The sequence below is a fragment of the Triticum dicoccoides genome, chromosome 7B, assembly GCF_002162155.2.
Source record: "Triticum dicoccoides isolate Atlit2015 ecotype Zavitan chromosome 7B, WEW_v2.0, whole genome shotgun sequence".
Lineage (NCBI taxonomy): Eukaryota > Viridiplantae > Streptophyta > Magnoliopsida > Poales > Poaceae > Triticum > Triticum dicoccoides.
Window position 1 is genome coordinate 394,780,192 of NC_041393.1, and position 20,587 is coordinate 394,800,778.

The 20,587-nt window shown below is 44.6% G+C and overlaps 4 protein-coding genes across 6 annotated transcripts; 2 read left to right on the top strand and 2 right to left on the bottom strand.

Annotated features, from left to right (window-relative positions):
- The first annotated feature begins 416 nt into the window (after positions 1-416).
- On the top strand, positions 417-4,456 carry LOC119336942 (probable sugar phosphate/phosphate translocator At3g14410). 2 transcript variants are annotated; one of them, XM_037609031.1, is made up of 8 exons: positions 417-639; positions 1,814-1,921; positions 2,073-2,107; positions 2,782-2,894; positions 2,992-3,253; positions 3,334-3,602; positions 3,826-4,008; positions 4,094-4,456. In XM_037609031.1, exons 1-7 carry the CDS (start codon positions 484-486, stop codon positions 3,963-3,965), a joined length of 1,083 nt encoding a protein of 360 aa, XP_037464928.1. In that variant the 5' UTR covers positions 417-483; the 3' UTR covers positions 3,966-4,008; positions 4,094-4,456. The 2 variants fall into 2 exon arrangements, with proteins under 2 accessions (XP_037464928.1, XP_037464929.1); XM_037609032.1 differs by lacking the exon at positions 417-639 and adding an exon at positions 672-1,529.
- Positions 4,457-7,760: 3,304 nt separating this feature from the next.
- Positions 7,761-11,698, top strand: LOC119336941 (ribosomal RNA small subunit methyltransferase B-like). Its single transcript, XM_037609030.1, has 9 exons — positions 7,761-8,041; positions 8,148-8,295; positions 9,061-9,151; positions 9,645-9,842; positions 9,939-10,174; positions 10,551-10,682; positions 10,912-10,979; positions 11,109-11,170; positions 11,264-11,698. Exons 1-9 carry the CDS (start codon positions 7,884-7,886, stop codon positions 11,389-11,391), a joined length of 1,221 nt encoding a protein of 406 aa, XP_037464927.1. The 5' UTR covers positions 7,761-7,883; the 3' UTR covers positions 11,392-11,698.
- A 1,976-nt stretch (positions 11,699-13,674) lies between these two features.
- Positions 13,675-16,948, bottom strand: LOC119340947 (cytochrome P450 703A2). 2 transcript variants are annotated; one of them, XM_037612845.1, is made up of 3 exons: positions 16,640-16,948; positions 14,966-15,840; positions 13,675-14,477 (listed from the first exon to the last, which is right to left on the bottom strand). In XM_037612845.1, the coding sequence occupies exons 2-3, from the start codon at positions 15,815-15,817 to the stop codon at positions 13,809-13,811; spliced, it is 1,521 nt and encodes a 506-aa protein (XP_037468742.1). In that variant the 5' UTR covers positions 15,818-15,840; positions 16,640-16,948; the 3' UTR covers positions 13,675-13,808. The 2 variants fall into 2 exon arrangements, with proteins under 2 accessions (XP_037468742.1, XP_037468740.1); XM_037612843.1 differs by lacking the exon at positions 16,640-16,948 and having other exon boundaries at positions 14,966-16,118.
- Positions 16,944-19,103, bottom strand: LOC119340946 (pentatricopeptide repeat-containing protein At1g53600, mitochondrial-like). Its single transcript, XM_037612842.1, has one exon. It carries the CDS (start codon positions 19,027-19,029, stop codon positions 16,975-16,977), a length of 2,055 nt encoding a protein of 684 aa, XP_037468739.1. The 5' UTR covers positions 19,030-19,103; the 3' UTR covers positions 16,944-16,974.
- Positions 19,104-20,587: the final 1,484 nt, after the last annotated feature.

The following is a 20,587-nucleotide window of genomic DNA, read 5'->3' on the forward strand; positions in this document are numbered from 1 at the left end:
GGTGAATCTTGAGTACTTGGGTGTGCGCTCGAAAATAAGCACGAGCATTCCTCCAAAATAAAAGCCGCAAAAAAGAAAACACAAATTTTACAGTGCGTTTCGGTGTCCAAATAATCCAAATTTGGCACTTGTACTAAATTGCCGATCCTGTGTATCCTGATATCTGGCAGGCTCCGCCTAAAATTTGACCTCTGAAATCATCTTTCGTTTTCGTTTGACTCGCCCAAGTTCTGACTTCGCCTGGCCTAACTTTTTGATATCGTTAAAGGCACTGACTGGTGGGCCCCGGATCGTGCACGGCGCGTAGGCCTGCCCGCGCGGAGACGGGGCCCGGTCTGAACCACGTGCGAATCGCGAGGCACTCTCCTTTTGTTTTGTTTTAAGTCCACCACCGTCGCAAAACCGCAAAACGGCTCGAGACGCACACGCCCCGACCGACGGCGAGACAGATTCTCCGTCTCCATTCCCCCACAGCAGCCAGCCATGGAGAGAAATGGCGGGAAGCAGCAGCAGCAGCAGCCGGAGACGGCGGCGCCGGCGCCGGCGCCGAGGAAGGGCGCGTGGCGGGACGGCGCCGTCACCTACTTCCACCTCCTCTTCTACATCGCCATCTCCGGCGGCCAGATCTTCTTCAACAAGGCAAGCCCCTCTCATCCTCCTCGCCCCGCGTCTCCGGCCCACCACCCCGCGATCCTGCCAGCCGCGGCAAGTTTCGTCGCTGCGGTTGCTCATTCCTGGTTGCGCGACACGGACGCGGTCTCGCGTCTGGCCTGGCCGCGTCAGGCGACTCCGCGCCGTCCTGGGTTTCTAGGGTTTTAGCGTGCAGTCCACCGCGAATTCGAAGGCTGATCCGGTTGCTGCTCTCCCCGCGCGGAGGAGACGAGACGGACATTTGTGATGGATCGGATCTTTGTCTCTGTCTCTACTGCAGCGTAAGCGTTTTCAGTTTAAAGAGGGTGTGATTGTAAACGCCCAGGGAGGCGATTTTGAGCTTCGGCTCTTCTCATACTTGCGGTAGCAAGCGTTTATCCTACAATTCATCAAAATGAGTCTCATTCGTGACTACTATCAGTTTTCTAAAGCCGATCGCCCACCTGAATAGCCAGATTATGTCCAAAATTTGTGGGCGTTTGGGTACATTTTTCTGCCTCTGAGTCCAGTAGCTTGAGATCTGGGAATAGTTCGTTGCTTGCTTGGGTTGTTCACTCAACTTGGACCCCTTTTTCATGCGAAGGGTTGACCCAGGTTCTCTTGTCATAACTCATATCGCTTCCATAACAAGTAACTGGACTCCCTTTTGCTATTACTATATTGTTAGTTTAGTTTGGTACACCGATACGTGAGGCTCATGGAGGTCTTTTGCACCGAGTTCCATTAGCTTTAAGTGGAGCTGCAAAAAAATCTCCAATCTGCAGGCCATGCCAAGTGCTACATATAAATCAATTCATGGACACTTCTCAAGATGCCTATCTTTTTGGACCAACCGGATAGCATCTTCTTCCACTATAATGATTCATGGAAATTGAGCAGTAAGCACTATCTTTTGTTCTATTCTCTCTCCTTGTTTCTTCGGCCCAACTCAATATTAACAAGATTAACAACACTCCAAGAAATTGTGGTACAAATAGAAATACTGATGCTGGCATTTCTGTATGTACAAATTCAAGTGTGAACTTCGATAAGCCTTGCTTCAAAAGATTGAAAACCCGCTTTGTAACATACTTCTATTTGGGATAATTAGTTCTGGAGTGCTTTCATAATTTCATTGATGTGCTTAAACTGATGAATTCTTTTTGTTTATCCTGGTTTGCAGTGGGTGTTATCCTCAAAAGAGATCAACTTCCCCTATCCAGTGGCACTAACTTTGCTGCATATGCTCTTCTCATCTGTAGTATGCTTTGCAGCTACAAAGATTTTCAAGGTACCTAGCATCAAATTTTTACATGGTTGCCGCATCTATCTCTAATCTGTGTAATAAGTAAGACTTCATACTGTTTGGAATTCAAGTTACTTGAAGTTCAAGAAATCCGTAATCTTACTATATTTTTTTTACTTTGATAATATTTTTATAGGTCATAAAGATTGATGAAGGAATGACTACAGATGTGTGAGTCTTGGATAATACAAAATTCATAAGGCTGTATTGTAGTTTCTTACTCTCTCAATTGTTCTCTGTCAGTATATTATGTTCCGTGACGTATCACCTCATGATTAAGACATCCATAATGCCTGCCTCTCCATGTATGAACCGATATGAATAATTTGTGGATTTTCCATAACATTAGCATATTCTAGCATGTTCGTAAGATGCTGCACAAACACCACCCCTTCATTTTAAATAATGAGGTTGGTTTTCATCAGACAATATGTGGATAGCAAGTACAGTAACAGGGGGCTCTGCTGTTTGTTGTGTAAGTACATTAGCCTGCTTTAGCTGTCAAGATTAGTGAGCGAGTTTTACCATATTGTTAAGATTGTGACTTAGGAGGAAACCGATAAGAAAATGCCAAGTCAGAGGCTTGAAAGTCTAGCATGATGGTCATCAGTAGATATTTACGTTAATTAAATTTGCATCTGGCACACACTAAGAAGCTCTGCACTATTCCTGTCATAAGTCAATACTCGATACCACTCTTCGTGAGAAGAAATATGCTGGTCTTTTTCTGAAGCACGGACCTGCAGCCGTTATTGCTTTCCCATCCTGTATTAGATTCTTTGTTCAATTCATAATAAAGTACTGGGATTGTATTATTTCTCTAACTAGCTCACCTGAAATTTCAGATACGTGAGTTCAGTCATTCCAATTGGAGCAATGTTTGCAATGACACTTTGGCTAGGGAACAGTGCATACCTCTACATATCTGTTGCATTTGCACAGATGTTGAAGGCAATAAGTATGTGTAATCTCTGGTTTTAGATTGAGAAGGTCAAGCGTAGGTTGTAATCGGTTTTGAAACTGATGCTAATGTACTCTTTGCTTGAGCATTACAGTGCCTGTAGCTGTGTTTCTCCTTGGAACAGCATTTGGCCTTGAAGAAATGAACTGTAAAATGCTTGCTATCATGTCTATCATCAGCGTGGGAGTTATTGTGGCCTCTGTTGGTGAAATTACAATCAGCTGGGTCGGAGTGGTATATCAGATGGGTGGAGTTATTGCAGAAGCCCTTAGACTTATCTTTATCGAGATATTTTTGAAGAAGAAGGGTGTTAGACTGAACTTGATATCCATGATGTACTATGTTAGCCCTTGCAGGTATCTTGTCCACCAGCTCCCCAGATTAATTCTTGAAACTACTGTTTGTTCTTGTAATTTAATCTGTGATTTTCCTGCAGTGCCTTTTGCCTGTTCATTCCCTGGTTGTTCTTAGAGAAGCCAAAGATGGATGCAAGTATTTCATGGAACTTCCCACCAGTTACATTGTTCTTAAACTGCATGTGCACATTCGTACTTAATCTGTCAGTTTTCCTTGTCATTTCCCGGACAAGTGCACTGACAGCTCGTGTTACTGGAGTTGTGAGAGATTGGAGTGTGGTGCTGCTGTCAGCTGCTATTTTTGCTGATACAAAGCTTACCTTCATAAACATAGTTGGCTATGCCATAGGTATTCTACTGATTAATCTCGTAATCTGACTTATTTAACTTCATAATTTATGTGATATCTTTGGGCACATTTTTGGCTAAAAAATTACCTGCACCTGATATTTTCTGGATTATATTTTTTTGTGAATACTTTAGGTTTGAGCCATTTTTTTGAACAATTTTTTTTCAAAGAACTGCATTTAGAAGTGGATTAGATGGTGACTCCATTTTTCTGCAATGTACAGCCATAGTAGGTGTTGTTGCATATAACAATCATAAGCTTAAACCCCAAGTGAACCAGCAGCAGGGTGCTGACAGCAAAGTCAGCCCAGGAAGCCCTCGACATGTCGAGATACCGTTGAACTCTACAAAAGAATCTTCATAACACCGAAGGTAGTGAGATCTTGGACATATTTTTTGGGGGGAAGGTAATATAAATTCGAAAACTTTCTAATTCATGCACCTGTCATGCACGGAACATACTGACGGTTGGTGCATTTACTGTTGATCCAGGAGAATTGAGCTCTTAATTTTGCTACGAGTTGGCCAGCTCTCCATGGATACATTCTTCCTACAAATCAACAGGAAGACCGGAAATTTTGTACAATGATATGTAAGATACGATAGCATACTGATTTGTACTATTGTTGCCCGGAACAGGGCGGGCACATCATAAAGGTCAATTGAGTTGTGTAGATGTGTTTGTTGTCTTAGAAATCCATCAGGTGCTCCCAAAGATGCAACCTGATTCTGTTGGTATACTTCGTTACTTTGGAGAGTCCTGCCAACAAGACGGACCTTGTATATGAAGTATGTCTGTATGCACATTGTACTCCTTCAAATATACAAGAATACCATATGTGAACTTCTTTTTTAGGGCTCCTTTGATTCAAAGGAATTCCGTGGGATTTTTGGAGGGTTAGAATCCTTAGGATTTTTTCTTATGTTTGTCGTTTGATTCATAGGATTTAATCCTATAGAATTTTTTCCTATGGAATCAAGTGTACTACATTTTATTGGAAATCTAGCATCCACTCCAACCTCTTTTTTCAATTCCTTTATATCTCATGTAGCATCAAACACTCGATGCTAATCCTATAGGATTCAAGTGGACATGCCACTCAAATCCTATATTTTTTCTATTCCCGTGTTTTGAAAATCCTGCAAATCAAAGATGGCCTTAGCTTGCATGTTTTTCATGTCCATTTATTGCCTCCGAAGCTATTCCGTTTTAAAAATTAAAGATCCATATGATATGTGGAATGTTCTTTCTGCGAATGGACCTGTTAGGATCCTGTTTGGAAGGCGGGTATATTTCTTGATTCATGAGGAAATTGAATTGTTCCTTGTGAAATTCCGGTGAAATTCTTGCCTCCAGACAGGGCCTCGGTGTGGTGATGTTGTTACTTGTGCCGGGAAGTTGATGGAAATGTACTTGCCGCCAGGCATATAGGATGTATTCATGCAGAAATTTTGGCCATATGTTTCTCCTTACCTTTGCAGTAATTATTTGCGTTGCCTCTGTTGTGTGCTGCTCAAGATAATCCAAGCAAATCCGATTTCTCTTTTTTTTTTTGAGAAATATCGCGCCTTATTGATCAAGAGACTGCGACATTCGACATACAAATTACAGAATCTCTACTCTTAATGGAGCAGTTGGTAGTCTCGCTTCCAGGTTTTTTTTCGTCCCATCACTTTCGTCCGGTTTTTTTCGTAGGTTAACTGTCGTAGATTTTTTTTCGATGCTGCTTTCTTATTCACCGGTTTATTTACCCCTCAGCTCTTTCCTTGCAAAGCAATCACAGATCTAAATTTACTAACTTATGCAAATCAACCGATACCTTCCATTATTGCAAATTTTTTTAGGAAACAAATAATAGATTTTAAGGAAACAAATAAAAGATTTTAAAGACGCATCATACTTTACTAACAATCACTAAAAATCAAATCTAAATTAATTAACCTTACCTTAAATCACTCAGTCACTTTAATTAGAAAACATTTTCTTTCCTAACTGTAGTTGGTAGTCTCGCTTCCAGGTTTTTTTTCGTCCCACCACTTTCGTCCGGTTTTTTTCGTAGGTTAATCGTCGTAGATTTTTTTCGATGCTGGTTTCTTATTCACCGGTTTATTTACCCCTCAGCTCTTTCCTTGCAAATCAGCACTTTCCAAACATGCACGCAATCACGGATCTAAATTTACTAACTTATCCAAATCAACCGATACCTTCCATTATTGCAAATTTCTTTAGGAAACAAATAATAGATTTTAAGGAAACAAATAAAAGATTTTAAAGACGTATCATACTTTACTAACAATCACTAAAAATCAAATCTAAATTAATAACCTTACCTTAAATCACTCAATCACTTTAATTAGAAAACATTTTCTTTCCTAACTGCACCCCGCTTAGTGTGCACATAACAATTCGAAGTAATTAGAGTCACATGATTGAATCCATTTATTTAGAGCGACATGATTGAATTCATTTATTAACAATAATCCTCACCAAAAGTGCGTTTAGCAATTTTAGAGGGCGGACCAAAACTCTGCCATCCGCTCGCCCGCGTTTGTTTAGGTACAGGAAAAAATGGCATAATATATGGAAACAACACGACCGGGGCGGCGGCGCAATCTTCGGGGATAGGGGATCGGAGGAGAAGGATTGGCCTGGCAGCATGATCGGGGTGCTTCCCCGCGGCCGCGACCGTCCTCGCGATGCCACCTACCCGAAATCAACGTTGCTCCCTGCCGTCAGCCGAGGCGACGCCGCCTGCCCTCCTACCCACGGTCCGCTGCCGCATGCAGCTACGGCGAGAGGAGTAGCGACAGGGCCGAGGTCCTTCATGCGTTCCGGGATGGAGGCCATGATTTCGTCGAGGTCGTTGCTGCCTCCTACACTCAGGGTGTGTCGCCGAGATCGAGGCGAGCATGAGGAGCTATGGCCACCGCCATGGTCACCCCATCGCAGGGGATGGAGCACGCCGTTGGCCTACAACTTGTGGAGATCACTGTTGCTCTTCAGGTCGCGTGGTGACCGGATCTTGCCGATGTGTCCCTTCCCAACGACCTCCTCTTCGCCCGGTTGGCCGACATGGATCTCGCCATTGCTGCCCTCAACTTCTCTGCCTTGAGCTCGACGGTCAGACACCATGGATCCCCCAGCTGGAGGGTCACGTGAACCAGCCGTCCTCCCATGCTGCAGCGGCGAGAAGGTGACATGGCTCTCCGTACATGAAGAGTGGAGTTCAGTCAAGTACTTATATACTTGGCCTCTACTGCTGATCCATGTACATGGAGAAGAACAGACAACCGCTCATTCATGCTTCGTTCCACTCCTTTGCGCTACATTACTAGAGGTGACATTTTCCTATCTCTCTATGTTGTAACAAGCCTGCTGCTTGCATAGTTAATGGATTTTTTATTTAAATTTATCGCTGCTTAGTGCTTTGTTGCAATTGTTCACCCAAGATTCTTATATATAATATGAACGTATGTAGGCATACTTAGCTTTGCTATTCCATTTTTTCTGGCGCATAGAAATAAGAGTATTGTCCAGGTAGGTATTCAATTGAGTATGGTATTTGGATTGCTATCAGAATGTCTTTTCTATGCATGTGATTTCTCACATCTGGTTATAATATTTGTGAAGACATGCATTGCACGTGCACTTGGAAGCGGGCCCGTGGCCCGCGCTGGACGGCGCCGACGCCGACCCGAGCCACCTCGTTCGCGTATTCTTGGAGCTGTGGCTGGTCGATTTACATGAAATTAATTCCCTCAGTTCTGGTGGCAAATATAATACATATAATCCATATTGTTATGCACTAGCGTGTATGTGTGAAATAGATGGATTATGGTCCCGTACCCAATAAAATGGATATGTGTGTGTGTGTTAGAGAGAGAGGGAGAGGGGGATAGAGAGTGAGGAAAAGGGAGGGAGAGTGTGTGTCTGTGTGTGTGAGAGGATTTGATGGTAAAAAAGATCGCCAATGTCGTAATATTGAACTCTTAAAGTTAATGTGGCCCCGTTGCAACGCACGTGTGTTCTTCTAGTTAGTACTGTACATGACTAAAGCGAACCGACTCTCTGGTTTGGTCGAGTCCAGTGTGCTTTTGCGAGCGTCAGATCTGAAACATAGGGCCCAGATCAACCAAGTTCCACACCGTGCGTTGCGCCCCGAGTCCAGTCCTCCCGGCGCCGCCGCCTCTGCGCGCTTTGGGCAGGAGGCTGACGCCACCACTGCCGGAGACCTCGCACCCCTTCGGACCCGAGGAGTCAGGTTCTTTACTCTCTAGAGTGATGGAATCTTCAGAAATTCCGCCCTCTGACCTCAGAGAAGAGCAGCCGCCGGCGCCGGCGTCCCTGCCGCTGCCGGCGGCCTTTCTCGAGTTCCTCGGCGATAATGGCCTGGACCCCGCGCTGTACTCCAAGGCGGACACCATCCCGCGCTACATCAGGTGAGGCAAGCCTTCACACTCGCCAAGGTTGCCATCCACTAGCAATTCGTCACATGAAGGGTGCAAAGGAGAGGAGAGTAACCTGACTTGTTTCCGACATCCCTAGGTTAAAACCAGGCACGGAGTCCAGTGTGGTGACAGAGATCGAAAGCGAGCTCAAGTGTGATCTCGTGAAGGTCTCGTGGCTGCCAGACTTCTATGCGATCCCGCCTGAAATTCAGATTGCTGGATCCAAGGCTTATCAGCAAGGGAAGGTGAGGAGGAACTTTTGTTACGATTGTTTTGAAGCTGACCCATGTTGCTCAGCGTAGTCTAATTGTATGCGACTCTATGATGTTAATGTGCTTATTATTAGATTTTTGTCAAGTGTACTGAGGCAATTTATTTATCCTAGATAGCAATCGAATAACATTTATGTTCTATTGTTTACTAAGAGACCAAATGCCTCAAACCGGTAACAGTTAGGTGATGCCATGATGGTACAAGTTAAGCTGAAGCTGTTCAATCTCATTGTACTTTTGTGGTTGACACCTGATTTGTAACGGATTCTCTCATAAAGCCAAGTGACACACTTGTTGTTAATTGTACTCCCCCCGTTCCTCAATATAAGTCTTTTTAGAGATTCCAATATAGACCACATACGGAGCAAAATGAGTGAATTTACACTCTAAAGTATGTCTATATACATCCGTATGTAGTCCATATTGAAATCTCTAGAAAGACTTATACTCCCTCCGTTCCTAAATATTTGTCTTTTTAGAGATTTCAAATGGACAACCACATACGGATGTATATAGACATATTTTAGAGCGTAGATTCACTCATTTTGCTCCGTATGTAGTCACTTGTTGAAATCTTTAGAAAGATAAATATTTAGAACAGAGGGAGTGTTTAGGAACAGAGGGAGTAGGAGAAGCTGAAATTTCCCAGTAAAAAGCTACCGTGTTGTCATGTTCTTATCATGCACTCTTCTGTGCGTGACATTTTGCTTCACCTAAGCATCTTTAAAAACATTTCAGATCTATGGGATTGATGCAGCTTCTGGAGCTGCCATCTTAGCACTCGATGTTCAACCAGGAGACCATGTTCTTGACCTCTGTGCTGCACCAGGTAACTTAATATACTTCAAGTACACACTGGACCAATGTTTTCTTAGAGCCAGTGTCTACCCTACAATCATAAAGGAGCACCCCTACCGAATATTTGTGTGGGCGGCATGCATTCACCAATATGGCAAGACCTAGTTTTCTCAAGGGCATAAAAACATGGAAAGCCTTTCCTGATTGTTGATCTTTAGATATCATACAAAATACAGTTTCAAGTATGGCAGGTATGTTGCATTTAGGAGAGTGGGGTTTTACATTCCTGTTGTTTGATGGACCGGTTCGGTGTCTAGTTTGGTTCATATGTTGAATTTTATTCTCCGACATGTCCAATATAGTAGTGTTAGTTCAACACATATTTCCCCATCCTTGTGATGATATTGTTTAGTTTGTTATAAGGGATTTGTTTGCTATGGATCCTGTAGCTTGTGTTAGACCTCTGCTATCTGTTGGATTTTTATTCAGGGATATACTAACCTTTCATCTATATGACATGCAAGGTGCAAAGCTTTGCATGCTTGCAGATATGCTTGGTAGCACAGGTTCTTTGACTGGTGTTGATGTTGCAAAGCACCGTCTTGCAGCCTGTCGTACGATGTTGCAGAAGTATTCTCTTGGAGATCGTAGTCGGCTCTTTGTTGCTGATGGGACTTTGTTTTCCATATTGCCTGTGAACTCCAATCTGGGGAGCATGGAAGGTATTTTCAGCAGAAGAATCCAGTCCCGTTTTTGTTTTACTTCTTCTGCACGTATGAATGATTTAGCTTGTTTTGAGTTCATGCTCTTTGTCACAGCTTTTGTTGGAATTGAGGATAATGGAAGCATATTCTCAGAATGGACTTCAAAGAGATCATGGAAAGACAGACAGAAGTCTAAAAAGGCAAAAGCAGCCGGTTCACCTCATCTACCATCAACTTCCGAACCTGAACTGATATACTATGGCAAAGATTCAGGATTAGTTGGATTGCAAAAACGTTATGTTCTTCACCCATCAACTGATGCTGCTGCCTGTACATCTGGGTATGATAAGGTATTCCTTTGCTTGTGTTATTTTGTAAACTGCTAGTGTTATCGTTTACTGAACTACACAAGTACTCTTGTGACTTTGATTAGTAAAAAGAAGAAGTGGAAATATGCATGATCTACGTTGCTGCCATTGATTTTTTAAGCCATCATAGCCAACTCCACATGTAGCTGCAAATCAGACTGTCAATTAGCTCTAAAAAGTGTACCTTTCACTCATTCTGTTTGAGGACGAGGGAACACTTTTCACCTTCTGAAAGAGTACTGAAGCACTTTATAGAACTCTATCAGATGCAGCTTATGTTTGAGGTTGGAATATTCTACTGCAACTTATTCGGCAACTTGTATCATCTCATTTGTCCCTTTGGATGAAATGCATGCAGGTCCTAGTGGATGCAGAATGTACTCATGATGGATCGATAAAACACATTCAGAAGTTTGAGTTCTGGGGATGGAAAACATTAGACCGCCGTGTACTCAACGTAGAAAGAACTGGCAACCTACTTCATCTTCAGGTACTACTTCGTTCTTGATGTTTGCTTGAATGGCTCTTGACCGAGCAATCTGTATCCAACAATTAGCTACTCCCTCCGTCCCAAAATAAGTGTCGCTGATTTAGTACAAAGTTAGTTGTACTAGATCAGCGACACTTATTTACTAAATCAGCGACACATATTTTGGGACGCGGGGAGTAGATGAGAAGCTTATGTTTGATATTTACTGAACTTTGATGATCTTATGCAGTTAGGGCTTCTCACAAATGGTTTTAAATTATTGAAAACAGGCGGATCACTTGTCTATAGTACTTGCAGGTGCGTATCTCTTCACATGCAAATCTAGTCCTCAATTGCGTCTCAGTAGTCTAGCCTTTACCGTGCTTAGAATTTCAGTACAGTTTATAGTTCATGCCATCACATGACTAACAGTTTGTCTTGGAATAGCTTGACTGTTGCACAAAACGAGAATGTGGTTCAGCAATTCCTCTCAAAATATCCTTCAGCAGGTACAGATGTCCTGCTACCTGCCTTCATCTAATATATATGTTGATTATCACTTCTATAAATGGATTGTTTCATGTTGGGCCTGCAACCTGCAGAACTGCTAAAGATCGATCCAGCCGATAGTTGGCCCTGCAGAAGCGGCGACATCCAGAAAACCTTGCGATTCGACCCCGCGGCGTCGCAAACTAGTGGACTTTTCGTCGCCAAGTTTGTCAAGTTGTGATGTTCCTTGTCAGATGCTCACATCTTACGTATAAGATAACTGTGAGCCATCCCACCCATCAGATGTAATTTTTGCTAGGTTTTACTCTAGTTCTTTAAACAACAGGTGATCAGAGGCTGCTTGTTGTTTGTTTACTCTAATTTGAAGTAGACTTCTTGGTTAAGCCTCGTTGGCTTTAGGCGTGTAGAAAGAGTTGTTGGGAAATAGTACTCCCGTTGTTCACAAATATCCATAAGATGTTCAAACTTTTTTGTGAATCTAATGTATATAGACACGTTTTAGTGTGTTTGTTGACTCATTTCAGTCAGTCTGTACGAAGTTCATGTTGAAATATCCAAAACATCTTATATTTGTGAACTGAGGGAGTAGTCTTGTTTGTGGCCTGCACAAAAAATATGTTCGCACTACCACAGAATATAGCAATTACTAAGCGTCCCTGCCGGCAGCGCCCTGAGGTGCTCACGCCTACGCAGTTCGGCGGGTGGCGCGTACCCGACGCAAGGGTGCAGGCTGGCGTCCACGTCGCCGCCGGTCACCGTGCCGTGGGCCACCACAGCCGCTGGCCTTCATCTTTCTATAGCTACCGCTTGCTTGTGGATTATCGTGGTTTCTCCTCGCTAGGATTTGGAAATTATCTTGTCCAACAAAAGTAAAGATCTTTATTTGACGTACCTTACATGGAATCCTCCCTTATCGTGTTACACTTGCTAATAGACATATGAAAATTTCACCCATCTGTCCATTATGTTCGAACGGGCATGAAGATACTAAACACTTATTATTTTTATGTCAAAAGGCAAAAGAGGTGTGGGAGAAACTAGGATTGCACGAAGTCATTAAAAAAGCCTGTGCGGTCGATCGTGCGGGAGAGGCAGTATTTGAATTTCTAATTTTTATGCCAGAACATGAGCTATCTACAATGGGCACACAGAATGTTCGCGAACTGATCGCTATAACAGCCTGGTATTTATGGTGGGAAAGACGTTCGCTAGTTCATGAGGGGAAGACCCAAGATGCATACCAAATTTTGATGAGAGCCCGTGCTATAACGACGAACTATGTTATTGCCCAATCTTCCAAGGGAACAAATAAAATAGAGGGATGGACGAGACCCCCCTCTAGGTTTTGTGAAATTAAATGTCGATGCTTCTTTCGATCAAGACATGCTTAGAGGCACAGCGGGAGCTGTACTTAGAGATGATAAAGGAAGATTTATTGTTGGAGGGAATTGGAAGATGGATTGGTGTGCAGATATTTTAACAGCAGAAGCCATGGCACTACGTTTTGGCTTATTACTTGCACAAAAGGCGGGAAGTAACCGACTTGTTGTTAACTCCACAACATGGAAGTAATTGACACGATGAAGAATGGAGGACATACAGCGGGAGCGGCGGCAGCTGTGTTTGATGGTTGTTATTTTTTGGCTTGTGATTTTTCGTTAGTTAGATTTGAACACTATAATAAGAAGGCAAATAAAGTAGCTCATGAAGTTGCTAGAGTAGTCAAATTTTCTGAGACAAGGGATTGGTTTGAGGAACCTATGAACGATATTGTAATTTTTTTATAGACGATGTAACCATTATTACTAATAAATAAAGAGGATGTTTTATTTAAAAAAAAAGGACTGGAGCTTGTGATCATGGAGCTATACTGCTATAGTGGTTTCTGCATTTTATGGCGTGGGAGTACATAGTGATCGATGGATGAAGGGGCGTGCTACGCATCGCCGGGTGATCTGCCGCATCGACCGGGCCGAGCACGTCTTCACCATTGCAATACGGGTCTTGTTGCAGATTTTTTTTGGCAACAACTGTTTTGTTGCAAAAACATTTTTGCAACTGAGGTTTTGTTGTAATTTTTTTTTCAAACGAGATCTTGTTGTAGAAAATTTTCATGAGACGTTTTGTTGTAAAATATAAATCCATCGTAGACCATTGCAACACCACTTATGTTTCAGAAGCATAGCTCCTATTGCATGAAGGATGGTACGTTGACCCTCGCTTGATGCATGTCATCCAGGGAAGGTGGCGGCCGCGGCCGCTGCGATCCGCCGGTTGATAGGAAGCGTTTCCCATGGATGAAGCCCACGACAACTTCTGCATCAGAAGATGATTGTTTCTTAGCCTGCAGCGCCCATTTTGTCATGGTTGCTCGCCTCAATGGTTCAGTGCATTAGTAAGATAAGTGCATGCATCTACTACAAAGCTACTATCTCTGGTCATGCATGAACAAGATCGAATTAGTTACACATATGAACGCAAGATCCAGAGTGGAGACAGTGAATGATCTGGAAATGATTCGATTCATATTGTTCTGCATTGAAATATCTCAGATTACATGTATGTATCAATGTATGTATGTATGTATGTATTCTTTAACCATTCTTGTGGTAACATCCCTGCATGTTTTGCTCGAGCTTACTGCATCTGCATGCCATGGCTAGGACAGGAGCCGTACATCTGCGGCGGCAGGCGCGGCTGAGCGGCGGCGATGAGCGGCTTGGCCTTGGGCATGGTCATCCCGTAGACCTCGTCGGTGTCGATGTCCTCTGGGCGGAGGCCGTCGGGCGGGGACCAGTCGAAGCAGTGGAAGAGCCTGGCGAGCGCCATGAGCACCAGGATCACGCCCAGCGGCGCCCCGGGGCACTTGCGCTTCCCGGCGCTGAAGGGCAGGATCTTGAAGTCGGGCAGGTGGCTGATCTCCACGCGCCCGCCGTCGGCCGGGAGGTGCCTCTCGGGGCGGAACTCGTCGACGTCGTCCCAGATGCGCGGGTTCCGGCCCAGCGCGTGGGTGTTGATGAAGATCCTCGTCTGCGCCGGGATGTCGTAGCCCATGATCGTCGTCGCCTTGAGGGACTCGTGCGGGATCAGGAACGGCCCGGCCGGGTGCATCCGGAAGGACTCCCGGACGACGCAGCGGAGGTACGTCAGGTGGGGGAGGTCCGACTCCACCACCATGCGGCTTCGTCCGACGATGGCGTCGAGCTCCTCCTGGATCTTGCGGAGGACGCGGGGGTTCTTGATCACCTCGGCCATCACCCACTCGTTGGTCACTGATGAAGTATCCGTAGCAGCAGCGATCATGTCCTGCGTATACACACATTCAGAATGATCATGTATGCATGTTCATATGCACTTTCTCTTTTAACAGCAGCAGCAGTGTTCATTTGTAATACCAAACATCTACAAACCTAAATGAAGATGATCTACAAACAAAATAACATGGTGGTTTATTTAATGCAAGCAAGAACAACTACTCGTACTTATGATAACAAAACCCAAACTTCTGGGGGAAAGAGCAAATTACAAACTCTGCTGTGAAATCAAACAGTGAACTCCCTACTCTCTTTTTACCATCTATCTACTCTATTTATCAAATTCTCAAAGGGAGGAGTGTCGCAAAATAACTTTTTGGTAGTCAGCTCTTTAATAAAAAGATAATTGCACAACAACTATGAAGCGAAATCAATTTCATGACTAACACATGCAATGGTGACAGAGCACAAACATAGTTGGTTAAAAGACCAAGCTAGCATAAAGAAAATGAACTGGAGGGTCTGTAACAGTAAGGATACCTGCATTAAGGCTTTGATCTCCACATCATCCATGTGGTCATTCCCATTCTCACCAGGCAAGGAAAGCAGCACATCAACAAAGTCCATGTCTTCTTTGCTATCATCACCATCATCATCAAGGGATGCACCACTCTTCCTGCCATCCCTTGCCTTCCTGTGCTCATCAATTATCTTCTGGTGAAAATCATCCACCTTCTTCTCAACCTCTCTCATCTTCTTCTCGCAACCATATGGATCAATCCACCTCCAGGCAGGCAAGTAATCCCCAAGATAGATCAGGCCCAGCAGAAAGAACAGCTCATGGGTGATGTGCATGAACTCCATCGCTTCACCAGGGCCTGCTGACTGCAGCCCAAAGTACTGCTTTCCAAGTAACATTCTCGTCACATTGTTCATCGAGAATGCCCCGAGAACCTCTCTGAGATTCACAGGCTTACCTGACTGGGATTTAGCCCATACAAACTCACAGAGGTGCTCAGCTTCCTCAGCTCGGTGAGCAGCAAAAGATTCAAGCCGCCTGGTGGTAAGCAGGTGCTCCATGCAAACCCTCCTCATCCTCTTCCAGTTTGGCCCCAGTGGAGCAAGAGCCACATCGCCACAGCCATAGGCAAGGTGGACAGCAGCCAATGTCCGAGGCCGTGAAGCGAAGACCTCGTCTTGCCGGATAAGTATTTCACGGATGACTTCAGGGTCATCGGTGGTGATGGCATCAATGGTTCCAAGACGAAGATAGACAAGGGGGCCATACTTGGTGCAAAATCGAGCAAAGTCCTTGTGAGGAAGAGGACTCAACTGGAGAAGGTTCCCAAAGATTGGCCATCTTGGAGGTCCCGGTGGAAGCCTTAGCCTCATCCCATTGAGTTTTTTCCAAGACACTGCAGCAAAGATGCATGAGCATAAGATGATGGAAAGAAGAAATGGATCCATAGGTCACAAGCTAATGGCAATTATAGCCGAATTGCAAATGTTGTTCTATTTATGGGATCCCGTCAAGCTTGCTTATGAAAGAAACTTAAGTGATGAAGTTGAAGCGAATTGGTTAGAGTATTAGACTGGTCATGATTCTTGTGCTCTTCTGTATGGTTAAACATCTCACCTAACATCTTATAACAAACATCTTATAACAAATGTCATGATCTTGACATGACTAAGGGAGTGATGCAAAAACTGAAAAATGCCTGGGGATATATAGAAAAGAACCAGGATAAAATAAAGGCCATCAAACCTGACCACAGATCATGTATTCACAAAATATATAGCTCTTCCCCACTGCTATCCAGCAACTCACTCGGCACAAATTCTATTTCTACAAAACCATTTTTTTATTGAATCAGGCACAAACGGTGGACCGCCATCTAGGAGTTAGGTTATAGTTTTGATAACAGGTGTTCTGCATCTGCCTATCATTACGAAGGCATAATATATTTAGCATGCAAATCTTACTCCAACATCTACCACATTGATAATATACAAAGAGAGAAAAATCCTAAATCTGTTGTAGATAACATGGAGAAATACATCCTTATTCCTTCTCAAATGCCACATCTAACTCCCTGCTGTACAGCAATGTTCCATGTGTGCTTGTTCTCCCTTCTCCCCGTAAGTCTATCTTAAGAGTAAGAAACTTATATTGCTGAAAGAAAAGATTAATAAGAAACAAACCACTAAACTTACCTTGGCCATGGTTGTCTCCTTAGAATCAGCCTTATGCTTCAGTGCTTCACTCGGTGCAGAACATACTCCTGTATCAATTGAGAACATGGCCAAGAGTTCCTTGTTCTTTGGCTCTTCTCTGTAGCAGAGGAGTTGTGTGCATAGAATCCTCAACTTTTCCATTGCATTAAAACAGGGACTGCACATGATCATGCGAGCTCTTTCTGAAATCATCTACCAATTTTCTTGTCTCAACATGATCAATAAAATCAACACCAACTCTCGGCATTACAACAGTTGTGGTATGAATTTTATTATTTTGGGTTTTGGCTTGCCAGTTATCTAGAACTACAAGTCTAGAAGTGTTCACTATGTATTCTGTTTTCTGCAGCCTTATCCTGTATAATAAGGCTATAGCCAGGGGTTTTACTGGCCATGTTGGACAACTGTAGAACTTTTAGCATGTCTCTGTCATCCTTCATCCCCGCAGATGAGAGCATATTTGACAGGACGGTATAAGCTGCTGCGTCATAAGGATCCAACTCAAGAAGCTTCTGTGCTGCTATTTTTGCATAAGCAAGATTAGAATGGAGATTACTAGCACTGAGCAAAGCTGCCCATGCATCAGAATGATCATTCTGGGGCATCGACTTAATCATTTCCAGTGCTTCGGCAAGGAGGCCAGCACGACCTAAAAGATCAACCATACATGTATAATGGTCAGGGTTTGGTTCAATGCCATAGACTGATCTCATTGACTCAAAGTAGTTGTAACCTTCTTGAACCAGACCAGCACGTGCACAGCCAGTCAGAATTCCCACGAATGTCGCATGGTTAGGCTTGTGGCCATCAATTTGCATTTTGGTAAAAAGCTTGAATGCATCTTCAGCAAAATTATGTTGCGCAAATGCTGTAATCATAGAATTAGTAGCAATAAGACTTGGACTGCTAATGGCTGAGAAAACGCGATAAGCCTCAGCCAACCTTCCGCATTTTGCGTACATTGATACCAGAGAAGTGTGAACAGAAGAGTCAAATACCCATCCCATGTTGATTGCATATGCATGAGCTTGCATTCCTTGATTCAACGTTGTCAAGCTAGCCAAAGCACTGAGTAGACAACTAAAAGCTACTGTATTAGGTTTGCACCCTTCTCGTGCCATGCGACAAAACCACCGCACTGCACTTAAATAGTCTCCATTTGTAGCAAGACTAGAAATGACTGCAGTCCAAGCAACCTCATCTTTTCCTGGCATTTGCTCAAACAGGTCAACAGACTCCCTCATCCAACCCCTGTTAGCGAACCCAACAACCATCGACGTCCAAGAAACAGCATCCTTCTCAGGCATTAACTTGAACAGGACATGTGCTTCTTGAACCAAGTTATGCTGAACATAGCCTGTGATCAACGAGTTCCATGATACTATGTCTTTCCACTTCATGCAAGCAAATGCCCTTCTAGCATCAACCATCCAACCAAACCGGGAATACAGGATGATTATTGAATCGCCCAAGAAAACATCCATTTCAAAACCCATTGCTACAATCAAACTGTGAATCTGAACTCCTTCTCTGACAAGGCAAGCCTCAGCACAAGCATCTAGCACAACTGAGAGTGTCGTTGTATTAACCTGAACACCTGCCCTTCTCATGTCCAGGAACAGCAACAGAGCATCTCTGTACATCCTAAGTTTCACATATCCACGAATCATTGAGGTCCACGACACAACATTCCGCTCTGGCATGGTCTCAAACACCTTCCTCGCCTCCGACACGCTTCCGTGTTTGCAGAGCCCATCGACCACCACGCTCCAGGATATGACATCCCTCACCGCCATTCCGTCAAACACCCTCAACGCCATGCCAAGCTTCCCAGCCCTCAAGTACCCGGCCATCAGCGCATTTGACCCTACTGGGTCACGCCACTGATGTGGCATCTCCGCATACACAGCCTCAGCTTCACGAAGCATCCCTGCCCTGGCGAGCCCCGTGATCATGGCGCCATAGGACACCGCGTTCCTGACCGGCATCTTGGAGAAGAGCGCGTGAGCGGCGGCTGGTTGCCCCAAGCGGAGGTAGACGGAGAGCAGGGCGTTCCAGGAGGGGGCGTTGCGGCGGGGCATGTCGTCGAAGACGAGGCGCGCGGAGGCGAGGTCGCCGTTGTCGGCGTAGGCGGTGAGGAGAGCGGTCCAGGAGATGACGTCCCGGCGGGGCATTTGGTCGAACAGCTGCTGGGCGTCGCGGAGGCGGCCGCGGCGGCCGTACGACGTGAGCAGCGCATTGAGGTGGGCCGTGTTGGGGCGGCGCGGCGGGGGCTCCTCCTCCGGGAGTGCGTACTGACGGGGCACCACGGTGAGAGTGGCGGTGGCCGGAGCTCTCGGCAGTCGCAGTCGCAACGCGGCCGTTGTCATTGAATGAAACCACTGTATGTGCCAGTGGGGGCATGAACACCGGCTACGACAGGAGAAGGGATAACAATTCTACATATGAGCCCATTTGGTCGAAGAGTTAACAATTCGACATTTTTCAGGAGGTAATGGCACTGCAGTGCCTGAACTTGTATGTCAGATGATGATTTGGTCTTTGAAGTTGAAAAAGTGGATTATTTGGTCCCTGAACTTGTCATGGATGTGCAAATTTAGTCCAGGGTCAATCAGAACTGGCCAAGTGGATGCCAAGTGGCCCGGCTGGTCAGCGCGCTGCATTTTTCACTTAGCCCCCTTCCTTTGTGACGAATCAACCCGCACTACTCCTCTTCCTCGTCGAAGCAAAAAACACATGAATTTATTGTGTCCCCTCCCCATCCCAATCATTCATCCACTTGGCGTCTGTCTTGCTCGGGCCGATCGCGTGCGGCGGGAGCTGGCTGACGTCAGCTACAATGGCGGTGGCGCCGCCGGAGTACACCGGCGGTGTCGTCCCTCCTCCGACCGCGCAGCAAGTCCGCCCGCACGGCGTCTTTCCTCCCGACTATGGTGTGTCGTCCCCTTTCTGCTCTGTTCCTCCCCCTCCTCCTCTGGTTTGATCGCCCTGCTGTGTCGTCCACAACACTGGCGGATCACCCCCTTTGGGTAGCGTTGCGGGTATTTACGGTGGATTTCTATGTCTGTACAGCCTCCGGCGCTGCGAAGCTGGTTATTGTGGTGGTAGTTGATTTCAGGCTAGGGTTTAGGCTTTGAAATTTGGGATTTTGCCAAGAAGCTAGGGTTCTTGTGTTTCATGTTCTTTGGGGCACAATGTACTGTTTTGAGTAGTTAACCTTGACCAGCAGGGCACATGGGTGCGCAATTTGTTTTGGTTGTAGGGTTGACATTGACCAGCAGGGCGCATGTTTGTACTTCTAAAAATATGAAATTTCTAGTTGTAGTGCTGCTGTTTATCAGATACTCTGCAGTTTAGCAGTGCCACTACATCATTAGAATGCTTTCTTCTAGTTTTATCTTGCTAGATCAGTTAACTGAATGTAGTCAGTTAACTGAATTTAGTCAGTTTATTGTATACTATTGTTGATTGTGGTTGGTTGAGTTTGGTTGAAGATTGTGCTTACCCTGTTCTTGCAAAAAGAATGCATCAGTGAATTTACTCCGTGAACTTGCAGCATGCAGTTAACTGAAAAAATTCAGTCAACTTGCTGCTTGGAGTTAACTAGCAGGTTACACAATTTTTTGTATGAATTTATTAAGTTGAGTTGCAGTTACTTTAGTGTTCAGTTACCTAGTTAGAGGTTGTTTGAGGATGGTTTTGCTTACATTATGCACTTTGTTGCTGCAGTTTGTGATTCAGCCATGGGACAGATTGTGGACACCCCTTTCTTTACACTGGAACTTGAGCATGGTGGGCTTTTCTGTGGACCAAGAAATAACATGGAGTACTATAATCCTTCTGTGGAGGTGCTTGACTATGTTGATGCTGGCACATTCTCATATTCAGTTATTGAAGAGCATTTGCTATGGTTGGGATACCATGTGG

Coding starts and splice junctions, on each gene's coding strand:
- LOC119336942 (XM_037609031.1), top strand. CDS start 484: ATGGAGAGAAATGGCGGGAAGCAGCAGCAGCAGCAGCCGGAGACGGCG. Junction 2,108..2,781: donor GAAGGAATGACTACAGATGT/GTGAGTCTTGGA, acceptor CTGAAATTTCAG/ATACGTGAGTTCAGTCATTC. Junction 2,895..2,991: donor ACAGATGTTGAAGGCAATAA/GTATGTGTAATC, acceptor TGAGCATTACAG/TGCCTGTAGCTGTGTTTCTC.
- LOC119336941 (XM_037609030.1), top strand. CDS start 7,884: ATGGAATCTTCAGAAATTCCGCCCTCTGACCTCAGAGAAGAGCAGCCG. Junction 8,296..9,060: donor AGGCTTATCAGCAAGGGAAG/GTGAGGAGGAAC, acceptor AAAACATTTCAG/ATCTATGGGATTGATGCAGC. Junction 11,171..11,263: donor CTCAAAATATCCTTCAGCAG/GTACAGATGTCC, acceptor TGCAACCTGCAG/AACTGCTAAAGATCGATCCA.
- LOC119340947 (XM_037612843.1), bottom strand. CDS start 15,892: ATGGATCCATTTCTTCTTTCCATCATCTTATGCTCATGCATCTTTGCT. Junction 14,478..14,965: donor AGATCAAAGCCTTAATGCAG/GTATCCTTACTG, acceptor GTGTATACGCAG/GACATGATCGCTGCTGCTAC.
- LOC119340946 (XM_037612842.1), bottom strand. CDS start 19,029: ATGACAACGGCCGCGTTGCGACTGCGACTGCCGAGAGCTCCGGCCACC.